At 37.4% G+C, this 23,128-nt stretch overlaps 1 protein-coding gene across 1 annotated transcript in view; it reads left to right on the top strand.

Annotated features, from left to right (window-relative positions):
- The first annotated feature begins 1,437 nt into the window (after positions 1-1,437).
- HECW2 (HECT, C2 and WW domain containing E3 ubiquitin protein ligase 2) overlaps positions 1,438-23,128 on the top strand; it is a 205,516-nt gene continuing 183,825 nt past the window's right edge. Inside the window, exon 1 of the mRNA XM_025039312.1 lies at positions 1,438-1,741. Coding sequence (XP_024895080.1) covers positions 1,450-1,741 — 292 coding nt within the window. The 5' untranslated portion in view covers positions 1,438-1,449. The remainder of the gene's footprint in view (positions 1,742-23,128) is intronic.

The raw sequence follows: 23,128 nt of genomic DNA, 5'->3' as shown, positions 1-23,128 counted from the left end.
TATTGATAGATAATATTGTAAGATATCTAAAGTATACTTTGTGGTGATATATATGTGTACATTATGAGAGGATTCTCACCCTCTAGTGAACACATCCATCACCTCATACGTATTTTTCTTTAGTGAGAACATTTTTCTCCTTTAGCAAATTTTAATTACATGATATAGTGTTATCAACTATAGCCACCATGTCTTATATTAGATCCTCAGACCTCTTTTATCTTATAGCTGAAAGTTTGTAACCTTTTACCAACTTCTGCCCATTTCCCCCATCCCCCAGCCCTGACAACCACTCCTCTGTGCTGTTTCTAAGAGTATGACATTTTTTTAAAGATTCCATATATAAATGAGGTAATGTAATATTCGTCTTCCTCTGACTTATTTCACTTAGTATAATGCTCCAAGGTCCATCGACTTATTTGTTGATGGACGCTTTGGTTGTTTTCATAGCTTGGCCACTGTGAATAATGCCGCAATGAATGTGGGAGTGCATATATCTCTTTCATATTCTGTTTTCATTTCCTTTGGCTATATACCCAGAAGTAGAATTGCTAGATCATACGGTAGTTCTATTTTTAATTTTTGAGAGACCTCCATAGGGTTCTCCTTCCATAGCAGCTATATCAACAGTGCACAAGGGTTTCCATTTCCCCACATCCTTGCCAGCACTTGTTAACTCTTGTCTTCTTGATGATAGCTATCCTAACAGGTGTGGAGCAATATCTTACAGTGATTTTGATTTGCGTTTCCCAGATGAGTGGTGATGTTGAGCAGCTTCTTGTGTATCCGTTGTCTATTTGTATATCTTCTTTGGAGAAAGGAAATTGGACTGCTTTTTTTTTTTTTTGCTATTGAGTTATATGAGTTTTTAAATATATTTTGGATGTTAATCCCTTATTGGGTGTTCGATATACAAATATTTTCTCCCATTTGGTAGGTTTCCTTTTCATTTTGTTGGTAGTTTCTTTGATGCTCAGAGGATTTTTAGTTTAATAGAGTCCCACTTGTTTATTTTTGCTTTTGTTGTCTTTATGTTTGTTGTCCAGTTGAAAACATCATTGCCAAAACTGGTGTCAAGAAGTTTACCAACTATGTTTTGTCCTAGGAGTTTTAAGGTTTCAGTTCTTAAGCCATTTCTGAAAGAGAAATCCCTTTTTTCCTTACTTGCTAGGAGGAGGCTGTGCTGAGATGTGCACAGGTGTGTGATGGCCTTTGCCATCATGTGACCTCCGTCTATAGAAGTTGTGTTTGACATAATCATTTGACAGTAGAATAATAGGTTTTATTTTGACAGCAGAAGATTATGACATGGTTGGGCTTTAATAAACACTCCTTAAGGCTTTATGTCTGGGAAGCTTAAACCTAATTCCTCACATTGTAGCACTAATGCTTTGTGCTTGTCTGTCTCTTGCAGCTTTGTAGGAAGCCAACCTCAGAAAGGCAGACGGGATGGCCAGCTCAGCCCGGGAGCACCTGCTTTTTGTGCGACGTCGAAATCCCCAGATGCGGTACACTCTGAGCCCAGAGAACCTCCAGAGCCTCGCTGCCCAGAGCTCCATGCCAGAGAACATGACCCTACAGCGGGCCAACAGTGACACGGACCTGGTGACTTCTGAGAGCCGCTCCAGCTTGACTGCTAGCATGTACGAGTACACCCTGGGGCAAGCTCAGAACCTGATTATCTTCTGGGACATTAAAGAGGAGGTGGACCCCAGTGATTGGATTGGACTTTATCACATAGGTGAGTCAATTGAAATGGACTTGTTTATGATTTAGAGCATACATTTTGCCCCAACATAATACTACTCTGTATTTTCTCCTGGAAAAAAGTCACACACATAAGTAAAAACAACAAGATTCTGGGAATTTTTCTTTCCTTTTTGAGAGGTGGAGAGATAATTATAAATATCTTCGTTGGTGTGAATTCTGTAGTTACATCTCTACATCTCTTAAATAACAGAACCTCCAGCTTTTACAGTATTTTCTTTTTGAAACTTCATATTGCCCTAAATATTTCTACTTTAGAAAGAGGTGGCTATTAACATTTATTAATATTTTTAAACTGATGAAAAAGATATCTAGATTTAGATAAGTGATATGAAAAAAACGTTCTGTATTTTCTGAATGTTGAATTTCTTTAGGAACAACTTGCATTCTAATGTATCTTTTTATTTCAGAATTCCTCGATGTGTCTTATATCAATTAGGTGAGGAAAGTTGTCATATTTTTCTAACAAATGACTTAGAAATGGATTGCTATTTGTTTTAATAAGTGTCCCAGCTCTCTTTAGCTACTTTGTATCCATAGATGAGTGATGCTAGAATCATGCATACTAGAAAATATAGTCTGCTTTATCTGAAAGCAAAAATCAAAACCTACCTATCATAAAGAAAATCTAAATCAAGCTTGATAATAAAATCTAACATTCACCAAAGTTAGAGAACTTTTTCATTGAATGAAGAGAATTAAACAAAAATTTAACATCAGTTATTTTATTAGAAAGACTATTGCTTTCAATGTAGATTATAAGTCAAGCGTCTTTTTTTATGTGTATGTTTTGTTTTTAAATGAGTCAATTAGGGGAGAGGGGATGACCTTTTATGGCAGTGTTTCTCAACTAGGTGCAATTTTGTTCCCTACAGGACATTTGGCAATGTCTGGAGAAGTTTTTAGTTGGCACAGCTGGATGGGGAAAATGGGAGATTAGGGATGCTGCTAAATACCTTGAAATGCACAGGACAGGCCCTCACGACAAAGAATTATCTGTTCCCAAATGGCAACAGTGCCACTGTTGAGAAACCCTACTTTGAAGCAAAGTATCATCCTTGCTGAAATTTTATTAGAATGTTAAACCCACTTCACTTTATGTTTCTCTGGGGCGGGGAATTTAATGTTAATTGGTTTGTGTTTGCTTTTGTATATCTTACTTAATGTTTAATCCTATTGGATAGAAAGAAATCTAAAATGGCAAGAAAAAAAAAAGTCAATGAATTCTTTTTCTCTCGTGACAACGAAAGGGGAAAAGTTTTCAGGGTTTGCAGCATTTCCCCCAAGTGTGTTTAAATATATATTCAAAGTGGGGAAGTTTCATGATTTAAAAATCATATTTTTATATCTACTATGTTAGATATAAAAGGTTACATATACTATTAAGATATACTATTAAGATATACTATAAAAGGTTAGATATACTCTTAGGTTCACAAAAAAAACTTATAGTTTTCATATGACTTTTGGAGTAACTCTTTTGGCTTTGAGGTAATTTCACTTTTGGATTTCATAAACTTTTTTTCACTTTTCTCATAATATTTTTTCCCTTTTTTCTCATTTTAGAATATTTTGTAATGCTTAATATGGGACTACAAATAGCAGACTATGTTTTTTCCTAAATGCTTTCTATGCGGTATTTCTTTGGGACATAATCAATTTTACTTTCTTATTTAGGATGATTTCTTTTTCATGTGAATAACAATCTATAAGATGTCAGAATTACTTGACAGTGATTCCTGTTACATCATACTTCCTTCCTACTTTTTCTCATCTTGTTGTAGTTCCCTGTCTAAATGTTATTGAGAAGGAACTAAGGAATCCAAAGCCAAATTCATCTTACTTCCAAGTGACCAAAGCCACAAAATCTTTTGTTCTTATATTTTACTTTCTAGCAAGAGAAATAGAGGTCAGAGTTCTAAATCTGGCATTACTCTAAGGATATAGCTGGGAAAGTAGAATTAGGAAATAAATCTCTTTTGAAAAGTGCTAACTCCAGTTTATTTCAAGTTGCTTCTGTATCTTTCTCACATATCATCACTGTGTCTTTACAACCTTGTATGTAATGTGTCTCTCCCCCCGCCCCCCTGCCTTTGTCTACTTTCAGCATTTTCTCTTTATCCTAGTTTTTAGCAGTTTGTCTATAATGCACCTAGGTGTGATTTTCTTTTTATTTATCCTGGTTGGGATTCCCTGAGATTCACAAGTAAATGTTTTTGATGAAAGTTGGAAAATTTGGAGGCTATTATTTCTTCATTTTTTCCTATTTTCACTTTCTTCCTCTTTCTGAGACTCTGCTTACATGTATGTTACATCATTTCATGTTCTACAAGGCTCTGAGGCTCTGATTAATTTTCCTTCAATCACTTTGATATTTAGATACGATAATTTCCTGTTTCCATCCAATGGATTTTTGAATTTCAGTTATTTAACTTTTTGTTTATAGAATTTGTATTTTTCTTTCTTTAGTTTTTATTTATCTTATGAGTTCCCTATATGTTAACTCATTTGGACCATATTTTTGATCAGTTCTTAGAACTGAATTGAATACAGCTGTTTTAAATTCTCTGCTAAATCTAATATCTAGGTTACCTAAGGGGTGGTTTTTATTGTCTGTTTTACTCTTGACTGTGGGCTCAATTTCCTCTTTGTTTGCACATCTAGCAATTGTCATTGAGGATTCTATATTGTAGCAATCCTGAGTTCTGTGGAATAATTTTTATTTTAATATTAATTTTCTCATAGGCGGATTTATTTCCTTGAATTCCTTAGGTGTGATTTTGTACTTTTTTAAGATGGGTCTGTGGAAAGCCCAATGTAGTTCCCCGCACTTTTAACTTGACATTCAGCCTCCAAGCTTGGTGTCCCTTATGGATTTTGTTAGAGCTTGGTTTGAGACTTTGCTAGGGTAGGTCTACAGTAGACCTTACTCTAGGATTTTGTACTTATTCTTAAGTAGTGGCATTTCTGATTTCTTAGCTGAATGCCTGCAATGTTAAAAAGCTCTCTTCACTCTGGCTGGGCTGTATTGCAGTATTCTCCAGCATTGCTTGACCTCTAGTATCTCCATTTTATTCTCAGCCCTGTAGTAGCCAGTGTCTGAAAAGCCTTGGTAGTCTCGCCCTGCACATTAGTCAAAGGCTTGTGGCAGGATCCACATGTGGGCTTTTGACCTTCATTCCTCTGTGACTCTTTCCAGTGCTCTGCCTGGAGATTCTTGTCACCTCGGTTGACCCAAACACCGATCTCTGCCTCCTCAGCTCGTAAGAACTGCCATGAACTCTATTTAGTTCCCCACATGGTACTCAGGAAATTGACCTCTGGCTGAGATCTGGGTGGTTGTAGTTACCTCATAAATTACTCTTCTCTCTAGGATTTTAATCTTATACTACCTGTTGTACAATGTCTGAAAACCATTAGTCTCCTACTTTTATGGTTGTTTACAATTAGGAGGGCTAGTCTGGAAAAATGACTTCAGTATAGCCTGAAGCAGAAGTTTCTCCCATGCTTTTGACTTAGGGTAGGCAGTAAGAGGTTCCACTTAATTTTCCCATCTAGCCATGTCCAGAGAATTCTGAATAAATAGTAAATGATTCTTAGAGTTCCATGTGTTTGTCAGTCTCCTTAGTGTACTTTCTAATAGTTTTAGATACTTAGCAGGGAGCAAGGGTGGGACCTGGCATTCCCAGATCTCTCAAGGGGCTGGGACAAATACAGATTAGCATATGCAAATAAAAATGCCACATAGGTAGAATGAGGTACTTGGTGTTCTCAGGCATGCTGTTGGTTTTAGCAGATTTTCTCAATGAATGGCTTTAAAAGGCACAGGTCCCAGCATTTATAACATTAAATATGGCTCATTTGTAAAGTTGCTGGTCCATGGCTGTGTTTAAAAGAAAAACTGGCTTACCTGGGACCTTGGAAAGCGTGAACTGACACCTGGCTTTAAGCCAGATAGCCATTTATCTCCTGAGGCCAGGACAGGTTTTCCCGACCTCTAGACTGGAGGCAGCCTCACTTCTGAGGGGCTTTTGCCATCCACATGGAGAAGGATGCGTGGCAGCCCTATGGTCTTTAAATGACAGCCATTTTCTGATCCCTTCTTCCTGATGGAGTTGGCAGGCAGCCATTGATTTCAGGGATGGTAGGCCCTCCCCATGCTCAGGAAAATTTTAACCCTATATAGTAATCCAACTAGTAAGTAGTCTAGGAGTGGGCATGTGACCTAATTCTGGCCATTGAGATGTAAAGGGAAGACTTTGGGGAACTTCCTTTTCTAATGAAAAGCCAGAGTTTTGTGAAGGGAGAGTTTAAACTTCCCCTTCTCTTGTACTTGGGACTCTGGTGTTGTTATATCCATGTAGCAACCATAGGCGTCAAGAAGAAAAAAAGCTAAGGATGACAGAACAGAAAGTTAGAAAGAGCTAGGACTGGCACTCCAAAGTTCTTGTTATTTGTGAGAGAAATCTTCCTTTCTTTAAGTCATCATAGTGACGCTTTCTTGTAACAACAGTTACTCCTAACTGAGCTGCTAGGGTGCTGTAAAGACAAATGAGAAAGGGAAAATGAGGGATACCAATTGCTTTTAATGGCAGGATAAAGAGTGAGTTGGCTACTTCAGTAGTTACTACTTCAGGGAGCGTGCTCGGGACAGCTTTAATATAGGCAAAACCCACTAGGTTTTAAAAAGCAACAAAAGTTTGTTATTTGAAAACGAACTCCAAGTCATGTGGAAATTTTCAGAAGTTTAATAAGACTAATAATGTGATGGAAAGAATCTTTCAAATAAGTAATTAGTAACCTGAAAATATGTGAGTTTTCTTGGGCAGTATTAGAGGAAGATAGATTAGAGGATACATTTGGAGAAGATCTGAAAGAGATGAGGGGATGCAAGGCTAGGATAGGGAAAAGAATTTTGGGGTCCCAGTTATGTCATAAATTTAAGGCTGCTGGAGCTATACAGCTCTTGAGCTCTGTGAAATAGGTGTGCTGAGAATGTAGATTTCATAACAGTAGCACGTATGTCAGGAATAGCTTCAGATTTCTCTACTTCTTGGTAGGAAGCCACTGCTCCCCTTCAGTTGTGTCCTGAGAAGCTGGGCTGTTTCCTAGCAACGTCTAGTTTTATTTGTGGAACAGAAAGATGATCTCTATAGAAATAAGTCCCAAAGGGGAAGGATTTGGGTGGAACATCGGCTGGCAAGGTGTGGCTTATTGGCACACTCTGCGTTTTGATTGTGTTTCTCTTGGCTTACATTTTCTTCCTCTCTGCAAGTGTGAGTTTTGTTTTTGTTTGGCTAATTAATAATATTTTGCACTGCACAACTCACTCCTGATGACTTTTAGCACTACTGATCTGGAGGGGAAATATAGCCTCCTGGATTAGAAACATAAATCTTTCTTTAAGAATTTTAGATAGTATATAGGTTCTATTGTAAATACAAAGAAAAAAATGGAAAATATCAGAGCACCATTTGGGGAAACTGTGGGTGCGAACATAGTTCTCAGAACAGATGTTTGTTACATTGTCTTACTTTAGAAAGTCTCATATACACCCCGAGAATGCCAGACATGATCTCAATGTAGCTAATAGCCCTGAATCTCCAAATTACAACAATTAATGGTTTTCAGAAATCGCTAGGTTTATAATTTATTGTTGGTCTCCAAAATTGGAATTGACCCCTTACAAGTTTAACAGTGCTACCAGTTACCTCCTTCTAAACTCACTAAATAAAAAGAGCTAAATGCTTGTCTTGTGCAGAAACACTTAGAGTACCCAACTCAAACAGCTTTCCACAAAAAATCAAATGGACACCATTTAAACAGGAGGCAGAGTGTATTACATTTGTTTTAGGCTCACTATCTAATTCCCTTTAATGTTTGGTCATATGCTTATTTTTCCAACTGTTCAAAAGAAAAACACTTCAAAAGGCTTAACTTGCCATTTCTCATTTGCAGGCAACTTCAGGTACCTGAACAGAGCTGGGAAAATGCACAGTGTGGAAATGAGAAGTATATCCTGTGCTGTACATCTGTGCTACTCAAAGTGCTGGTCTGTCAGCTGTTTGTTACTGATCTGGGACTAGATAAGAAACTTTCTCTAGAATGTAAATCAATGTAACTTCATTTATTTATCAAATCTTGCTATTAAAAATTAACCTAACTAAATAATGGGTTTCTCGATGTAGCTGTTTCATAGTCTGGCTCAAGCGTCTTATCTTGTCACAGACCCAGTAACAAAAAGTTTATCAATATTTGTCTGGCCCACTCTTTGAGTGTCCATACATTGATTATGTGTTCAACAATGAGTATTTTGACTCTGTCTTACAAAAATCTCATGGCTTGTGTATTATGACTTTTTCATATTTTTTTGCATTTAGACAGCAAAATAAAGTACGGTCTCAATAGTTAGCCAAAGCATTAAGATCATATATTTTAGAGCATTATGATTCCAAAATTTTAGTTGATGTTTTATAGATTAAAAGGTACAGAATGGTGATGCCATAGAGCTAGTTGGAGGCAGGCAGTCAAGGCTGGAACTCACGTATTTTGAGTCCCAGTCTTTATTTTTCCCCCTCTATGTTGAAAAATGCAGTGCAGTGTTCTCTAACCTCTAGTTATTTACTCAACACCTTGATTTTTGCAATATTGGATTATCCCCTGTGCTAATAATATTTTTAAACCATCTGATTAGAACAAAACAAACTGATTTTTTACCCTGACCTTGTTCTAAGCAAAAAAGATTATCTGTGTTAGTTATATTTCTTTCTAACATGCATTAACTGTTAAAATATAACTTTTGTCTATGAACCACCCCAGAATCATCACACGCAGCACACTGAAAAATTCTGGGGTTATTGGTGATTAAGAGCACAGTTTTTATAGTTAGAAAACTAGTAAATTCAAGTCTACCTACCAGCTTGGGTAAATAATGTAATTTTTTAAAGTCTCAGTTTCTTAATCTATAGGGAAAAAAGACTTAGAAAAGTACCAATATCATGAGAATTAAGTAAGATAATGTGTGTAAAGCTCTCAGCAAAATGCCAGGCTCATTGTAAGGTACTGCTGATTATAAACTCTCATCATTATTTTGGCTACTATTAATAATAATGAAATCATTTCCTGGTAGTCTGAAGCTTAAGCACAAACTCACCAATAGAATGAATCCATATGAAGAAATTTCCAGATTAAAGTGACACACTGGGTCACTTCTACTTACATAAAACAAAATCCATTCCAATGAAACAAAACACTAGAAATTATATAAAGCACTTAAAGTATGAATGCTAAATAATACAGTATTTTAACTTGAGTATTATGTAGATTCTAAACTAACGTGCTTTCCAAGGTGACAGGAAAGCTGCATTTTAATCTGAAATTCAATCAAATGGAACAAAAAAATTATGTATTTGGCATTTAGTTTCTAGAACAACTATCAAATACAGTTAAGAATATTTGTTCTTAAGCTCTTTTGGTATTTTTACATGATTACTGCCAAAGACAAGTTGTTTTAGGTCATGTCTTTAAAATTTTAAAAATGCTTTTAGAAAATAAGAGCTTTCAACATGAAATGGCTTTTGGAACAACTTAACTCTAAATTACTTTTTGTTGCTCAGTTGTTTTAGTCATGGTAGGTCAACTTATACTATACAAATGAATGAACCCTGACTCCTCAGTGGCTTAGAAAACAAAAGAGGATTTATTGCTAATGCTCTGTGGGTTGGCAGAGGGCTTGCTTTGTACTGTCATTTAGTGATCAGGCTCACTACCCTCTTAATTTTTGCCATATTGGATTGTTAAAGGTGCAACAGTCTTTTAATTACAGCATCTACAACACAAGACCTCCTCAAGCAAGTATCAAGGGAAGAGAGAGCTGGGGACTTTTATACCAGCTCTTAAATGCCTTGGGCCTTAAGGTGACACATTTCACTTCTGCTCAGAGCCCATCATTCAGCATTAGTCCCATGATCTGCCTAACTGCAAGGGGATTGGAAAATGGAGAGATACCCTTAGCTCTTTAGTGAGTAGTCAGTGTCTCTGCCATAGTAGATTTATGTGTCTTGCTAACAGTGTGTCTGGTCCTCTGGTCTGTTCCAAGGCCTAATAGATGCTGGGGTTAAAAAGTGTCATACTTTGGTATACTCCTTGCAAGGCATTCAGGAGACTGAATGAGAGGACACACCCAGAGCAGAACCAAGGACAGTACCTGACATTATAGATGCGAGATAGCAGTTAGGGGAATTCTGAATTCACAGCATTCATTGCATTGGCGTCACAGACTATCAAGGATCTTCCTTTTAATATGCATGTCAAGGCTCTGGCTCACAAAGAAGTCCATGTGTTCAGAATAGTTATGGAAGACTTCCCTGGACATAAGATTCTGAAAAATTGTATAGCTCAGTATATCCAAAGAAGCTTTAGTATATTTTATTGGCTAACATACTGGTCGCACACAGTAATGAAATAGGCATTCTTCTGTCCATATATTGAGATGTTTTTTATTTTCTATCCAATTATTCTATAAACATTATCTGAAGGCTTTTTTTCCCTCCATGCTGATTTGTGTCACTTTTCCTTAATGGAGCCTTTTATATAGGTGCCATAATTAATAAATGTTAAATAATCGTAAATATTTTATGAGGGAGTTAAGATAGCATGGTGTGAGGTTTAGAGATTCTTTGTTCTGATAAAAATCTATTCCCAACCACAATGAAATTGCTTACCACACATACTAATTTTGTAGTGTTCGTTATAATTGGCTTTTTGTAGTTTCCTAAGGACTAAAGCACACCAATCAAGAAAGTACATTTATGTTGTCTTTTTATCTTGATCTCTCTCTTAAAGTCTGTTTGTTATCAATTGCTGTTGTGAAAAGCAATTTTTTTTTAGGTTAGTTTTTGCTTGATGTATCTTTTCCTACTGGTTTACTTTTAGCCATTCTTTGGCATGCCTCAGATATATCTGCTATAAATCATCTATAACTTTATGAGTTTAAATCCAATACGAATGACTGACTTTTAAAATGAGTGCAGTTGATGTTTTTACATTTGTTGTTATTTTTAATATGTTTTAGACTTCTTTCCACATCTTATTTTGTTTTCTACATATTACACTTTTTTCTTAGTTATCTCCCACTGCCCCTGCTTTAATGCATTCCATTGAAATGATGAGTTTTCTTTACTTTCACGTTCTTCCTCAGTCTGTTTGCTTGGAAGGTAAACATTCTGGTTTTAGTCTGTCAGGGATTTTCCTTAACATTTTTGACATATGTGACTGAGTTAACAAAGGCTATAATGCATTACTATCTTTAAACACCTCTCGAACAAGGATCTTAGGACATAGTTATTAAAATCACTTCCCTCCCCATCTTCTTTTGAAACTATTGACGTTTAATTGCATTAAATGTCACATCATTATAATTATTGTGTGGTTTTTTTTTTTTTTTAAATAGAGAAGGATTGTTCCAGTTATATATTCTGCATTATGAACCATGAGAAAACTTAGTGGCTTAAAACAACAATTTATTGACTGAGTAAACAATTTAAGCATAAAAAAAAAGTCCTGAGCCAGCAGCACAAGAGGACAAAGGGTTTGATTTTCTTATAAACATATACACACACACAATGAAAGTTATATTTTAAAATAAACAGAAGCACTGTTGAATTTTTGAATAAATACAGAGTCACAATATTGTATACTTTATATAGACTTCAGAGGAACTGTCTAGAGCAACTCAGATTTTCAGTCTGTTTTAAGTTGTAGGAACCAAAGTATTATAATTCAGATTTAATGGTGACATTAAGGAATTATTCCTCTATGTCCTTGTAGTTTTACCTTGGGTGCTTATTTTATTTAAATTATGAATTGCAAAACTCCCAATGTATGCATGCTCATTGAGAAATCTGATTTTTCCTATGTAAAAATTTATAAAAACCGTCAAATGGTCACATTTTCTCAATTTACTGTAGTTCATAAAATCATTAGGAGAACCACACTGATGCCTTAATTACATACAAAGCTTGAACTGGGTAGAGTCTGGTGGATCCGTTAACCTCAGCATTGGGCAGTAGAGTGGCCAGGAGGGTGGCTTTGGAGTTGAGGTATGGGACAGACCTGGATTCCGATTCTGCCTTAGCCACTTAGTTGGTGCATGAGAGTTAGTAAATCATTCTGAGCCTCAATTTTATTCATGTACAAAATGGGAATAATACCAACTTTACAAAACTGCCAGGAAGATGAAACATGATAACATTTGTAATGTGTATCTAAGGGTAGTTGCTTCATAGGAGAGAGCCGTTATACCAGCCACAAGCATTTGTTGAGAACCTATTTGTCTACCACTGGCAATGGGGTGCAAACATGAGTCAGCTCACATTTTAGTTGGCTGAGAAATAGGTAAGAATGGTGCAGTGTGTTCAGAACAATATTACAGAGGTCACAAGAGAATGGAGAAGGAACAATTTAATGCCTGAAATGGATTCAGAGATGGGAAAGATATAGAAGATCATATCTAGACTTATCATGAAATGAGGGTTTTATTTTATTTTTATATGTTTATTTGTTTGGTATTCACACAAGAAAAAGTCATTCTGAGAGGTGAGAATTACATTTGCACGTGCCAGGCATTCCTCATGGAGGGCTTGCATATGCTCTCCTTGAAGATTGCATCTCCTGTCTCGACCCCACTTTCTGCTTAGCTGACTTCTGTGTATCCTTTTGGATAAGATTCAGAAATCACCCACTCTATAATGTACCCGCTAACTCTTCCAGGCAATCGATCCATTCTCCTGTTCCCTTAGAAATTTTTTTAATGTCTGTTTCAGTGCTGATTATTTTGTGTTGTAATTTGTCCTTTTTCATGTTTGTCTTTTTGGCTGCACTCTTATCTCCTTAACGGTGTCCTGTTTATGTTGCATCCTGAGCACCTTTCCCAGCTCTCTGTGCTGCATTATCCACAGAGATTAATTCATTTCATTAAAGAGTAGGTTTTAGGGTGGAGGAATTATAACATCAGAGTGAATACTTTATCTTATATTATGTTGTTTTCTCCTGGTGACTTATTCAACAGATTATTTTTGGTATTCATTCACTCATTTGCCCAATAATATTAGGAGTTTATGTATCAGGCATCTGAAACAATTTTTAAGATGTCATCTGTATTTAAGATCATATTAAAGAGCTGTCATTCTAGGCTTTCTTCCATTTTCTATACAATATATTGGCCTTTTGCTTCCTGTTTCCTTACCCATGGCTTCTATCTTCAGTATAGAAAGCACTGTATGTTTAAATAGAAGTAAATTTATTCCCTGAATTTAGCATGTTTACTGCCTTAAACTCATATTTTTGTCCTTTCTTGTTCTTTTGGTTACAGAAATAAGCATCTGCTGCTCAAGCAGCCATAGATGTTTTTCTGAGAGTTATGTGTTATTTGGCATGAATATCTATATAGTGTTTTGACATCCTGAAATATGTAATTATATATTCGTGATATAACTATTACACCTTTAGTACATACAAGTGCTTTTACGAAATTATTGATGCATCAAGGAATTATCATCCTTTCACTCTACAGAAATATGTACTACTTTTTTTGGGGGGACTATGGTTATGGCACTAAGCTATACTATTAGAAGCAAGTATGTTACTGAAAGACTAACCTAAAAATAATAAACTTGAATTTTCCACTGAGGATTTACATTAAGTTAGCTAATAGGATTCTAAATATTTATGATATATCATTTTATAGCACCCAAATAAATTTTTTTTTCTTTAAGTGTATGTCTGTGGCATATTTTTGATATAAAATATTCATGCAAAAAGGAAAGCCTTGAACTTCAGTGAACATCTGGAGAAGGTTGAATTCTTAGTTTTGGGCTGCATGATGGCCATTTTTCCTCTGTTCACTTAAACTGCCAAAACCTGTCATTCCTGAGCCATTTCAAGAAGGTAAACAGAGTGAACTGTGCTATGCATATGACCCATTGCAACTGCTGATCTGAGCAAGGTTACAGGTCAGCATCTGTAGAATTTTCCAGTCCATCATATGATTTCATTTGTCTGAATGGAGTACTATGAAACTAATCAAATTTCTTTTAAAAATCATTATTACTACTTGTAAAAGTCTAACTACAGCAATACTGCTAAGATAAGCAGCAACATTACATCTTTGCATTATGTGATGCTATTGATGGAACCTCCAAAATTTCTCATTTTATATGTTTTACTCAACTTAAGGAAATCATATTACTCATTTAAGAAAATTGAATGCTTATAGTGAAGTTCTGTATTTTTCATCATTTGGAATCATTAAAATTATTTGCCTGTCGACATTTAGAGTCACAGAAGTTTTAGATTTAGGAAGGAAATTAGTGATCATCTACTCCATTGGCCTCATTTTACAAATGAGAAATTGAGGGCCCCGATGGATTAAGCGATATGCCCATGGTTGCTCAGTAAAATAGAAAAAAATACAATGTCTAATAGGAGTTTCTTCTACAGTGGAGTTGTTTTTTAAAGGAAGTTAGGTGCTAAAGTCAATTCTCACAGGTGATTTTTGAGTGTAGTTAAAATTACCTTTGAAAACCCTAGTGGGAACGCAATACGACTTAACGAGTTGAGCACAGCCAGTTTTTCTTCCAGCATTGGAACAGACTCCTGTCTTAGATTGAGTGACAAAAAAGAAGTTGGCTTGTGTTTAGGGGCTGTTTTTATACGAAACCCCCCTATCGTTTAAAACTAAAATCCCACTTGGTCTAGTGGAATGCTTGGAATAATGGCATATTTCCTGTTCCTTCTAGGGGCCTACGCTCAAGGTCGGGAATGGGCCCATGCTATTTAGGTGGTTCTTTTTCTCAGTCCCTCCTCTTGTATTGAGTGAGCTTGTGGGGTTACAGCAGAAGATGTTAAAGGGGCATTTACTGTCTCTCCCCTGAACATTATTTTATCTTCGAAGATTCAGTGGAGTATGATGAGTCATTTTCTTTAATGGAGGCTCATAGAGATTTATTTTATAAATCATTTTTTTTTTACAGCACTATCTAAAATAACCTCCCGATATTTACTATTTGTCTGCACAGTACTTCAGTGAAAGAATGTTTTATTTTAAAGCTGTCACAGTTTTTCAGGTGATTTTTAAAATCAGACGCATAGAAATACTTTTTTGTTCTGTTATTTATGTTCCCTTTTCACCACAACACCCCATTTCTTGGGATTCTAAATCTACAGAGCTGAGTATGTATAAAAACTCTGGGCATAGAAATGGCTGAGATGATCTAATATGATTGTTTAGTATACAAAAATTTCTTTGCCATAAAATATCAAACTTACTCATTTTTCTCTAAACTGTAACTAGTGTTATTTATTGTGTCATAAAGGCAGATGTGACCTATGCCCAAAAATGTCCATGAGCTGAAATATTTCAAATATTATTCGAATATTCAAATATTTCAAAAATTTGATATCTCTATTAAGAAAAATATATGAAGAAATAAACAGGGGTTATGGAGAATTCTTATTCTATTGTAAGCAGTTACAATAGAACCCTTCGGCCTCTGTTTACCAAAAACCATGTACTTGCAAGTCAACAATAATTCCTAAAAGTCAGACTCCAGACCCTTTGCTAATTTCCACCGCCCCAGCATAGTTGCTATCTATTGCCCCCTCTTTTTGAGGCTGTTTCTTCATTGGCTGTGACACTGTCCTGGTTCCCACAGTCTTCTGGCCACTCATTCTTTTCCTCTTTACTGAAAATCCTTTCATTCCTTATTCTCTTATATTCTTTAGGCTTTATTGTTTATTCTCTCTTTGAATAATTTCATTCATTCTCAGTCTTTAGCCAATCTCAGCAGAAAGTGTCATTTCTAATCAAGAGTGACTGGAACCATCTCTTCCTGGCCCATGAGGGACACTTCTGCACCTCCGCGTGATGAGAGTGTTTGCATGACAGAAAGGGGCCAACACTGCAAATCAGGGCTCCCCCTCAGCCCAGCTAACCCAGAGTCAATTTGCCAGCCAACCACTATCTAATCCCAGCCTCTGTCTAAAGTTCTTCAAATCAATTCTCTTTGAATATCCTCTTTCCTCAAATTCAGCTTTTTCAAAACAAATTGACATGCTAAACCAGTTCTTTGTGATTCTCTATTTTTGTTAGTGGGAATGAAGTTTTTTTAGTCTCTCAGACTTGGAAACTTTGCCCATGTTTTGACTCTTACCCCACTTTCAACCAGCATATCTAATGTGCTACTAAGGGATGTAAAATTTAAGTTAGCAATGTTTCCTGGCACTGTCGCCTTTTTAAATGTTTAGGTCTTTATTGTTATCTTCCTAAGTAATCTTCTCAGTCTAACATATTCCGGTGCAATTCATGTTCCACATTGCTGCCAAATATTTAATAAATAAAATTTTATTTTTTCATGCATTAAGCTAAGCGCCTTTATATAGTTACCTCATTTAATCCTTAAAACAACCTTATAGTCAGTGACTCATAAAAAAGAACAAGTATAGCCCTTCCCTGGATCAGTAACTGTGGCCAGGAAATTGGCATACGCAAATTATCCTCTAACCCAACAAGGACCCACCTGGAGGTAGGGGTGGAGTTAGCGTTACACAAGCTATACTGCTGCTGGGAACCGGAAGAGAGATGGCTGCTGGATAGTGCAACCAATGTCTGATTTAGACAGTTACTAGTATCCTCATTTTATAGCCAAAGCAATTGATCAAGAAGTTAATTAACTCCTCTAAGGTGTTTTCAATTAGGATAAGGAGAAGTTGAAATTTTCCTGACTTTATAGCTTATGCTGTCTATTATCCTTTGTCATAAACCTCCCCATTTAACATAGTAGAGTCTAGTGGCCACGTGCTTACACGATGAAGTTGGATAGACCTGCGTTTAAATCTCTCCTTTGCTTCTTGTGTCGAGTGACAATGGGTAAATTACTTACCCTCTCTGAGAACAATATCAGTCTCACAGGAAATAATGAAATCCTCAGTAGGATTTTTCTGCATACACATAAAGTCCTTGGCATAGGACTTGGTTTAATAAAAGTATAAGAAATGTTGACTGATGATGATGATGACGGTAACTATATTTCAACAAGGCAAAGGACAAGTTTTCTATTTCTACTTAATATACTGGCAAGAATAGCCCATACTTTTGAATGAAGTATTTGTTGTTTTAAAAAAGCCTAAACATTAAATGTAGGGAAATGTGATGACTGAAATTGTACTTCGAGAATTAATAACATGCAAGGATGTTAAAATGAAACTTGTCCTGGATCAGTTGAAAGGTAACAACCACTCCCACATTCCAAAGCTGTGCCACCCAAGCAGGTCTTGAGAAGGAAGTGGTCCGGATCATTTTGAGGACCCTCACCTGGCCACTCGGGTGAGAGAGGAGTTGTTGATTTGGTGGAGGATTCTTTGGGGGCATTGTCAATTTTCTCTGTTAAACACATATACACTGGAGATAAGCAGGATGCTTCCCTCCACCTCAAGTCAGGAGGGAGGTATGTCATAGGAATTGACTGCTCTGAGAGCTTTATGAGTGTCCTCTGCAGCGTGAGGGACACAGCGGGCTGGTGTCTGATCCACACATGAAGACTCTAAAAGGGAGAAGCTATGGCTGGAATACAGAGTGAGGAGGGCTTGCTGGCAATGGCCTGCACTGCTTGAATTGCTGGGACGAGATTGCATGTTTCTTGTGGGCAAGGGGTGGGGTCTGCCTCCAACAGAGCCGGTTTGGGGTTATTCTCATACCTGCTCTGAAAAACTACCTGGAGGAGCTCATGTTACCCAGGGGCATCCAGAGGGACAGAACAGAAGACCTTGGGAGAAAGAGGCTGAGGGCACTCCTGGAGTCCTACTGTCTAAGAGCCAGACAGAGGTTTGTCTGTGACCACATCAAAGAAATTGAAGGTGAAAATCTCCAGAAATGGGGCATCTCTCCAGAACCCAGGAAGTTTCCCTTTGTGAGTGAAAGATGCTCCATGCTCGCAGAATGCTGGCATCAGATTGTGGCAGTGCCAGCTCAGTCAGACCTTCTCTGCCTCCTAACCTCTCCTCTTTCCATTCCACTGAAAGAGTCAGAAACTGGCGGGAAGTAGAGAATCCACCATGCTTCCCTCTCTCTCCAAAGGCTTTCTGCCTGAAGCAGGCCTGAGCTAAGACAGAGAAGATTTCATTTTAACTGAAGTTTGGAGTTTTGACTATGCCACAGGACTGGACATTTTCTTTATGGAAGTGAACATTTTTGTAGCTCAGTATGACCAGAGGACTCTTTATTACCTCAGAATGACCAGAAAAGTCAAGGGGCCTCCTCTCATTTTACTCAATGGTAAGCAAAGAACTGGTCCCACAGAGCAGAGTAGAACAGGCAGCAAGGTAAAAGAATTGTTGTTTTAAGTTGTGCCCTACTAGTCCTACTTACTCCATGTAATGGTTCACCAAATACCCAATTATAAAACTTACATGAGAAAACATGGGGCTAAACATTGTCTTTGGAGTTTGAAGTGGTCATGTTGGGATTTGTTTGGCTTGGTCTTCAAGTTGCAAATTGAGGTGTTACAGGATTGGGGGCCAGGCGTGGTTTTAGTCTTAGATTCAGAGGTGAAAGTGAGCTGACTGTGACTGGGCAAAGTGAGACAGTAAATGGTACTGTTGGGGAAAATGTTGCCTTTCTCTGGTGTCTTGCTTCTCTGTCTAGCTGACTGACAGCTGTGCTCAAGTCCCCTGGAGAGAACCACTTCTGAAGAAGGATGCATATGGCATCAGACTCTGAACTATTTATGGAAAGGCAAAGCATTTCACTCAAAAGCAGCAAAGAAGAGAAAATCAGGGGACTGTGTTCTGTGCTTTTTGACAACGTTAGTAGAATACAGCTGGGTACAGAGGTGAACTGCAGAGTAGTGATCATTGCCAACAACAGCAAACAACACAGTGCCTCAGTCCTTGAGATGTAAAACGCAGGGTGACTGAAACGAGGCCACCTGTCTCTAAGAATGACCTCGGTGTTCCCAGTAGGAGACCAACAGGAACCAGCAGGCTAAGAGAAATGAGGGATGGTGTGGGCAGTTTGTGTAGCTATGGTAGACCTTAAAGAATAAAGGGAGAGCTCCAAATTAGAGTGGAAAAGAAGGCAGAATTAAGGTTTTAAGATTCGAGTCTTCCTTCCAGTTTTTCTGTGATATGTTTATAGTGCTTTTATATTTAGAGTTTTTTTCAGGAACATTTCATGTAATTTTTATAGCAGCTATCCACATGCTTAACTATGCCAGCTGATGGTAGGAACTAGATGAAGAAACTAAATAGGTTAAGCTGCTCACCCAAGGTCGGAAAGATGGTAACAGAATTTGATCAAAGTTTTCTAATTCGGAGAGCTCTTTCCAGTTTATCAGCCTTAGTGCTATGTTAGTAAAGTGGGGTGAGAGGATGTCAGGTGGTTTACATACAATAGTTTAAATTTAATAAGCGATGCGTTCATTTTTAAGGTTGCCTTCTGTTTTTGGCAAGGACACTGGTTTCGCATTAATGGACTAAGATAAACTTGTTAAAGTAAAAGAGTAGAAATAAGCATCAAGTAAATAGTGCTACTGAGATGTGGCAGTGATTGCGAACAGGGCCTGTGCACATGTGTTGTTTAGGAACCACTAGTCTAAAGACTTTTGCCTCAAAGATAGAGCTTATAATTCGATGACATCCTCCAAATGTTATTCTTGAATTGTCTCATGCAGCTAAGTCCCAACCTCACAATTAAATTATAAATTCTTTGTGGACAGGGGCCATGTCGTATGTAATGTAGGAATTATGGGTTGAATTGTATTCCCTCAAATTCATGTGTTCAAGTCCTAACCTATAACTTCAGAATGTGACCTTATTTGGAGATAGGATCTTTACAGAAGTAATCAAGTTAAAAGGAGGTCTTTAAGATGGACTTTAATCCATATGACTGTTGTTCTTATGAAAAGGGGAAATTTAGATAAAGACATACAGGTAGAATGTTGTATGAACATAATGACAGCCATCTATGAATCTGTCTTTCAGTGTAATGTTGATCAAACTCATAAAGAGTTTCAAGTTTAAAATGCCTCCTCAGGGGCTTTAAGGCCTTCCAACTCTCTCTTTCTACTTCAATAAAGTGCCCACCTTCAACTCAGCACCACCATCCTTTGAGCTCGGCCACCCTCTGGTGTGTCTCCTTTTATAACCAGTGCCCTAGATGTCTGGACTTTGCCACCCTGACTCCTGTCTAAAGGCTGTCCTCCTTTCCACAAGGCTTCAATATTGAGCCTGTGTTGCTTTTTTAAACTTCCACTACTTTGTGGTTTATTTATTTATTTATTTTACTTCTGACTGGAAAAAAATTGTTATCTTTAGAAGTGATAGCACCCACTAGGAAGAAAGAGTGCTGTTTGAATTCACCCTTAATTAAAGGATGTTGGTGCCTCCTGCCGAGCTGTTGACTTGCCTGGCATTTGAAGCTCAGAGTCTGTCTTTATCTGGATGGGCTGTTGTCATCACAGCTCTCAGCACTCTTTACCTTACCACTTGTGGGTGTGTGACTTCTACTGTATACCAGGAGTTTACAGACTGGCCATGTCTTAATCATGCTTGGATCTCCAGTGCCTAGCGCCCAATTCAAATTCAGCATAAATTTGTTGAATCAATGAGCATTTTAAAAGGAAAACAGATTCAATGTCCTATAGGTTGTATTTGAATATGACATATAGTTGAATTCGAGGATGTGTTGTACCTAAAATGTTCTAGTCTTTAGATTCAGAATATTGTTTGTTTGGAGAATGCTTTTAATCCTGGACTGGATTCCCAAGATTTTTGTGGGTGAGCTTTAAGAATTGTTTTTAATAGTTTATGTAATGATCTGGTTAGACACAGCAGACGGACCTAAATAACCCCCTTTTTTTTCCTGTAATCTCTTAAAGACCTATTTCTATGAGTTAGATTGGACATATATGATCATTTTCTAGAATCTGTTCCAAGTTCAAACCACTCTATTTTTAAACTCTTCTCTTTGTGATTAAATTTTTAAAAATCTGGCTGTCAGCACACTGACAAATTGGTCCTCCTGGATGATGTTCTACTTCTCATCGCTTTTAGGATTATGCCTAAATGGTCTGTTGCCATTTACTAATTAAATACTTCCCCCCAAAATGTGTTATATGAATTTTTATTTTGAAGAGCAAGACAATAGAATGATGATGATACTTACAAATTCTTGCATTTAGAAATGAGAATACTTGGTAGAGCAACAACAGCATTTGCATCTTTTCACAATTAAACCATGACACTGCCATTTTATATTTCAGGATAAATCTGTGCTGTGTTGTCAGCAGCAGCTATTCTGAGGAGTCCTTTGCTGCTCTGTAAGAAATATTTAACTAAATCTTATTTGTTGCCCATATACCAACCCCAGGTTGATGAACCCCAAACTCTACCAAATCAGGGAATTTGCTTTAGTAAAACCTGTGCCAGGCTTTGTGGGTACTATGCAGTCTCTACCTTTAAGGGCCTTACTGTATAATGGACTCAGGATGGTGGCTCAGGTTCGAGGCAGGAACTCTGGTGTTAGTGCATATGCTTCTTTTAAATATTATTCTGGCAGCATGGCACTTTTTATTTTTGCCCTCATGCCTAGAGTGCTTCCTCTCCAACCTCACCACTGCTATGGTATATAGAAGTAGAATATACTTGACAAATATGGCCAGGAATGCTCTGTCGACCTTTTGCCTAAGTCTAAAGGAAACCCTTGGATCTGCTGGAGGCTTTCTGGAACTTTCAATTTGATGCACCTCAATAATTAAGAGATCCTAGGAATTTCAGAGCTATGGCCAGGTTTGAACATGGTTGGTTGGCCAAATGCATTAGACTGAAGTAGCACCAAACTGTTCTCACAAGTGGAAGGAAGATTGATCAATATGTTGGAGCTGCGCAGTTTTTGTTTTATGGAGCATTTCCTGTAAGAAGACCTCAGGAGTCAGGGTAGGTATGACTCAAATAGATTAACCATAAAATTCAACTTTTAGGTCTGAAAGAGATCTTTGAGCTTGTTTAGCTTCTCTTACATTTTAGTCAACAAAACAGAGGTTCATAGACTTGCTCCAGTATTCATGGCTGATTAGTGGGAATGTCTAGGGCTATAATTTAGGTCTTCTCTTTGTTCTCTGTTGGTCTTGCATTGTCTGTTTTGCCCAGAACCTTTCCAGCCAAGAACCGTATTCAGTGGTATGTTGATGAACTGACCCTCTCTTTGAAAAATGCCCTCTGATTTGTAGCGTTTATAGATTTCCATGGTACAAAGACTCCACCATGGCCAATTTCAAGCTATCAATAACCTCACAACCAGCTTTCAGAATTCTAGAGATTTAACAGTTGGCTCCAGCACACCTGATTGCATTCTCCTACCTGTTCTTTTTGGCATTGTTGGTGGTGTATCGGTGACCGATGCCTTCTGAAATAGATAGGCCCCTTGTGGTGATGGGAGATAAAATAGTATGATTAAAGAAGGGCCTATTTCAGTTAAAATGAGTCCAGCATTCTCTGGATTTTAATCTCTTCATAAGACTCTATAGTCTTCTTGAGTTAACATATGATAATTAATATGGGATGCTAAGGGGTAGAGGGATGTTTCTTTTGGTTCTAAAACATCTCAGAACAGTCATGTTGTGGGACTTATAATTTGCTATTCATAAAGATTCTGCATCTTGAGACAAAGTCCAGTGGAGGGGTACAGAACATTTCCTTCCTTCCTTCCTTCCTTCCTTCCTTCCTTCCTTCCTGCTTACCTACCTACCTATCATCTACCTACCTACCTACCTACCTATCTACCTACCTACCTTGATTATTATTAGGTGTCCAAACCTATAATTGAACTCCTCCATCTAGCTATTTTGAGTTTAAAGACTGGAGGAGATAAGATACTGGGGACAATATCATCATAATCATAACTGCTTACAGAATAACAGATTTGAGACCAAGAAAGACCCCAAGGATAATCATCACTCATACTATAGAGGAAGAAACCTAGAGTCTGCTGGAAACCTGCATACCCACACAGCTGTTGGGAGTCATCATTTGGAATCATAACCTGTGATTCTTTTTTTTTTTTTAAATTAAGTTTATTGGGGTAACATTAGCTAATACAATTATATAATTTTCAGGTGTACATTATAGTTTGACATCTGTATATTCTATTGTGTGTTTACCACCCAAAGTCCAGTTTCTTTCAGCTACCATATATTTGATCCCCTTTACCCACTTCACCCTACCCCTACCTCCACTATATTTGACTCCCTTTAACCCATCTACCTCCCCTCTCCTCCCCCACCCCACTAGTAACCACTACTCTATAGTC

This window comes from Pteropus alecto, unplaced genomic scaffold (assembly GCF_000325575.1).
Source record: "Pteropus alecto unplaced genomic scaffold, ASM32557v1 scaffold3, whole genome shotgun sequence".
Taxonomy (NCBI): Eukaryota; Metazoa; Chordata; class Mammalia; order Chiroptera; family Pteropodidae; genus Pteropus; species Pteropus alecto.
Note: the sequence above shows the minus strand (reverse complement) of the source record. Positions and strands in the feature narration are given on the sequence as shown.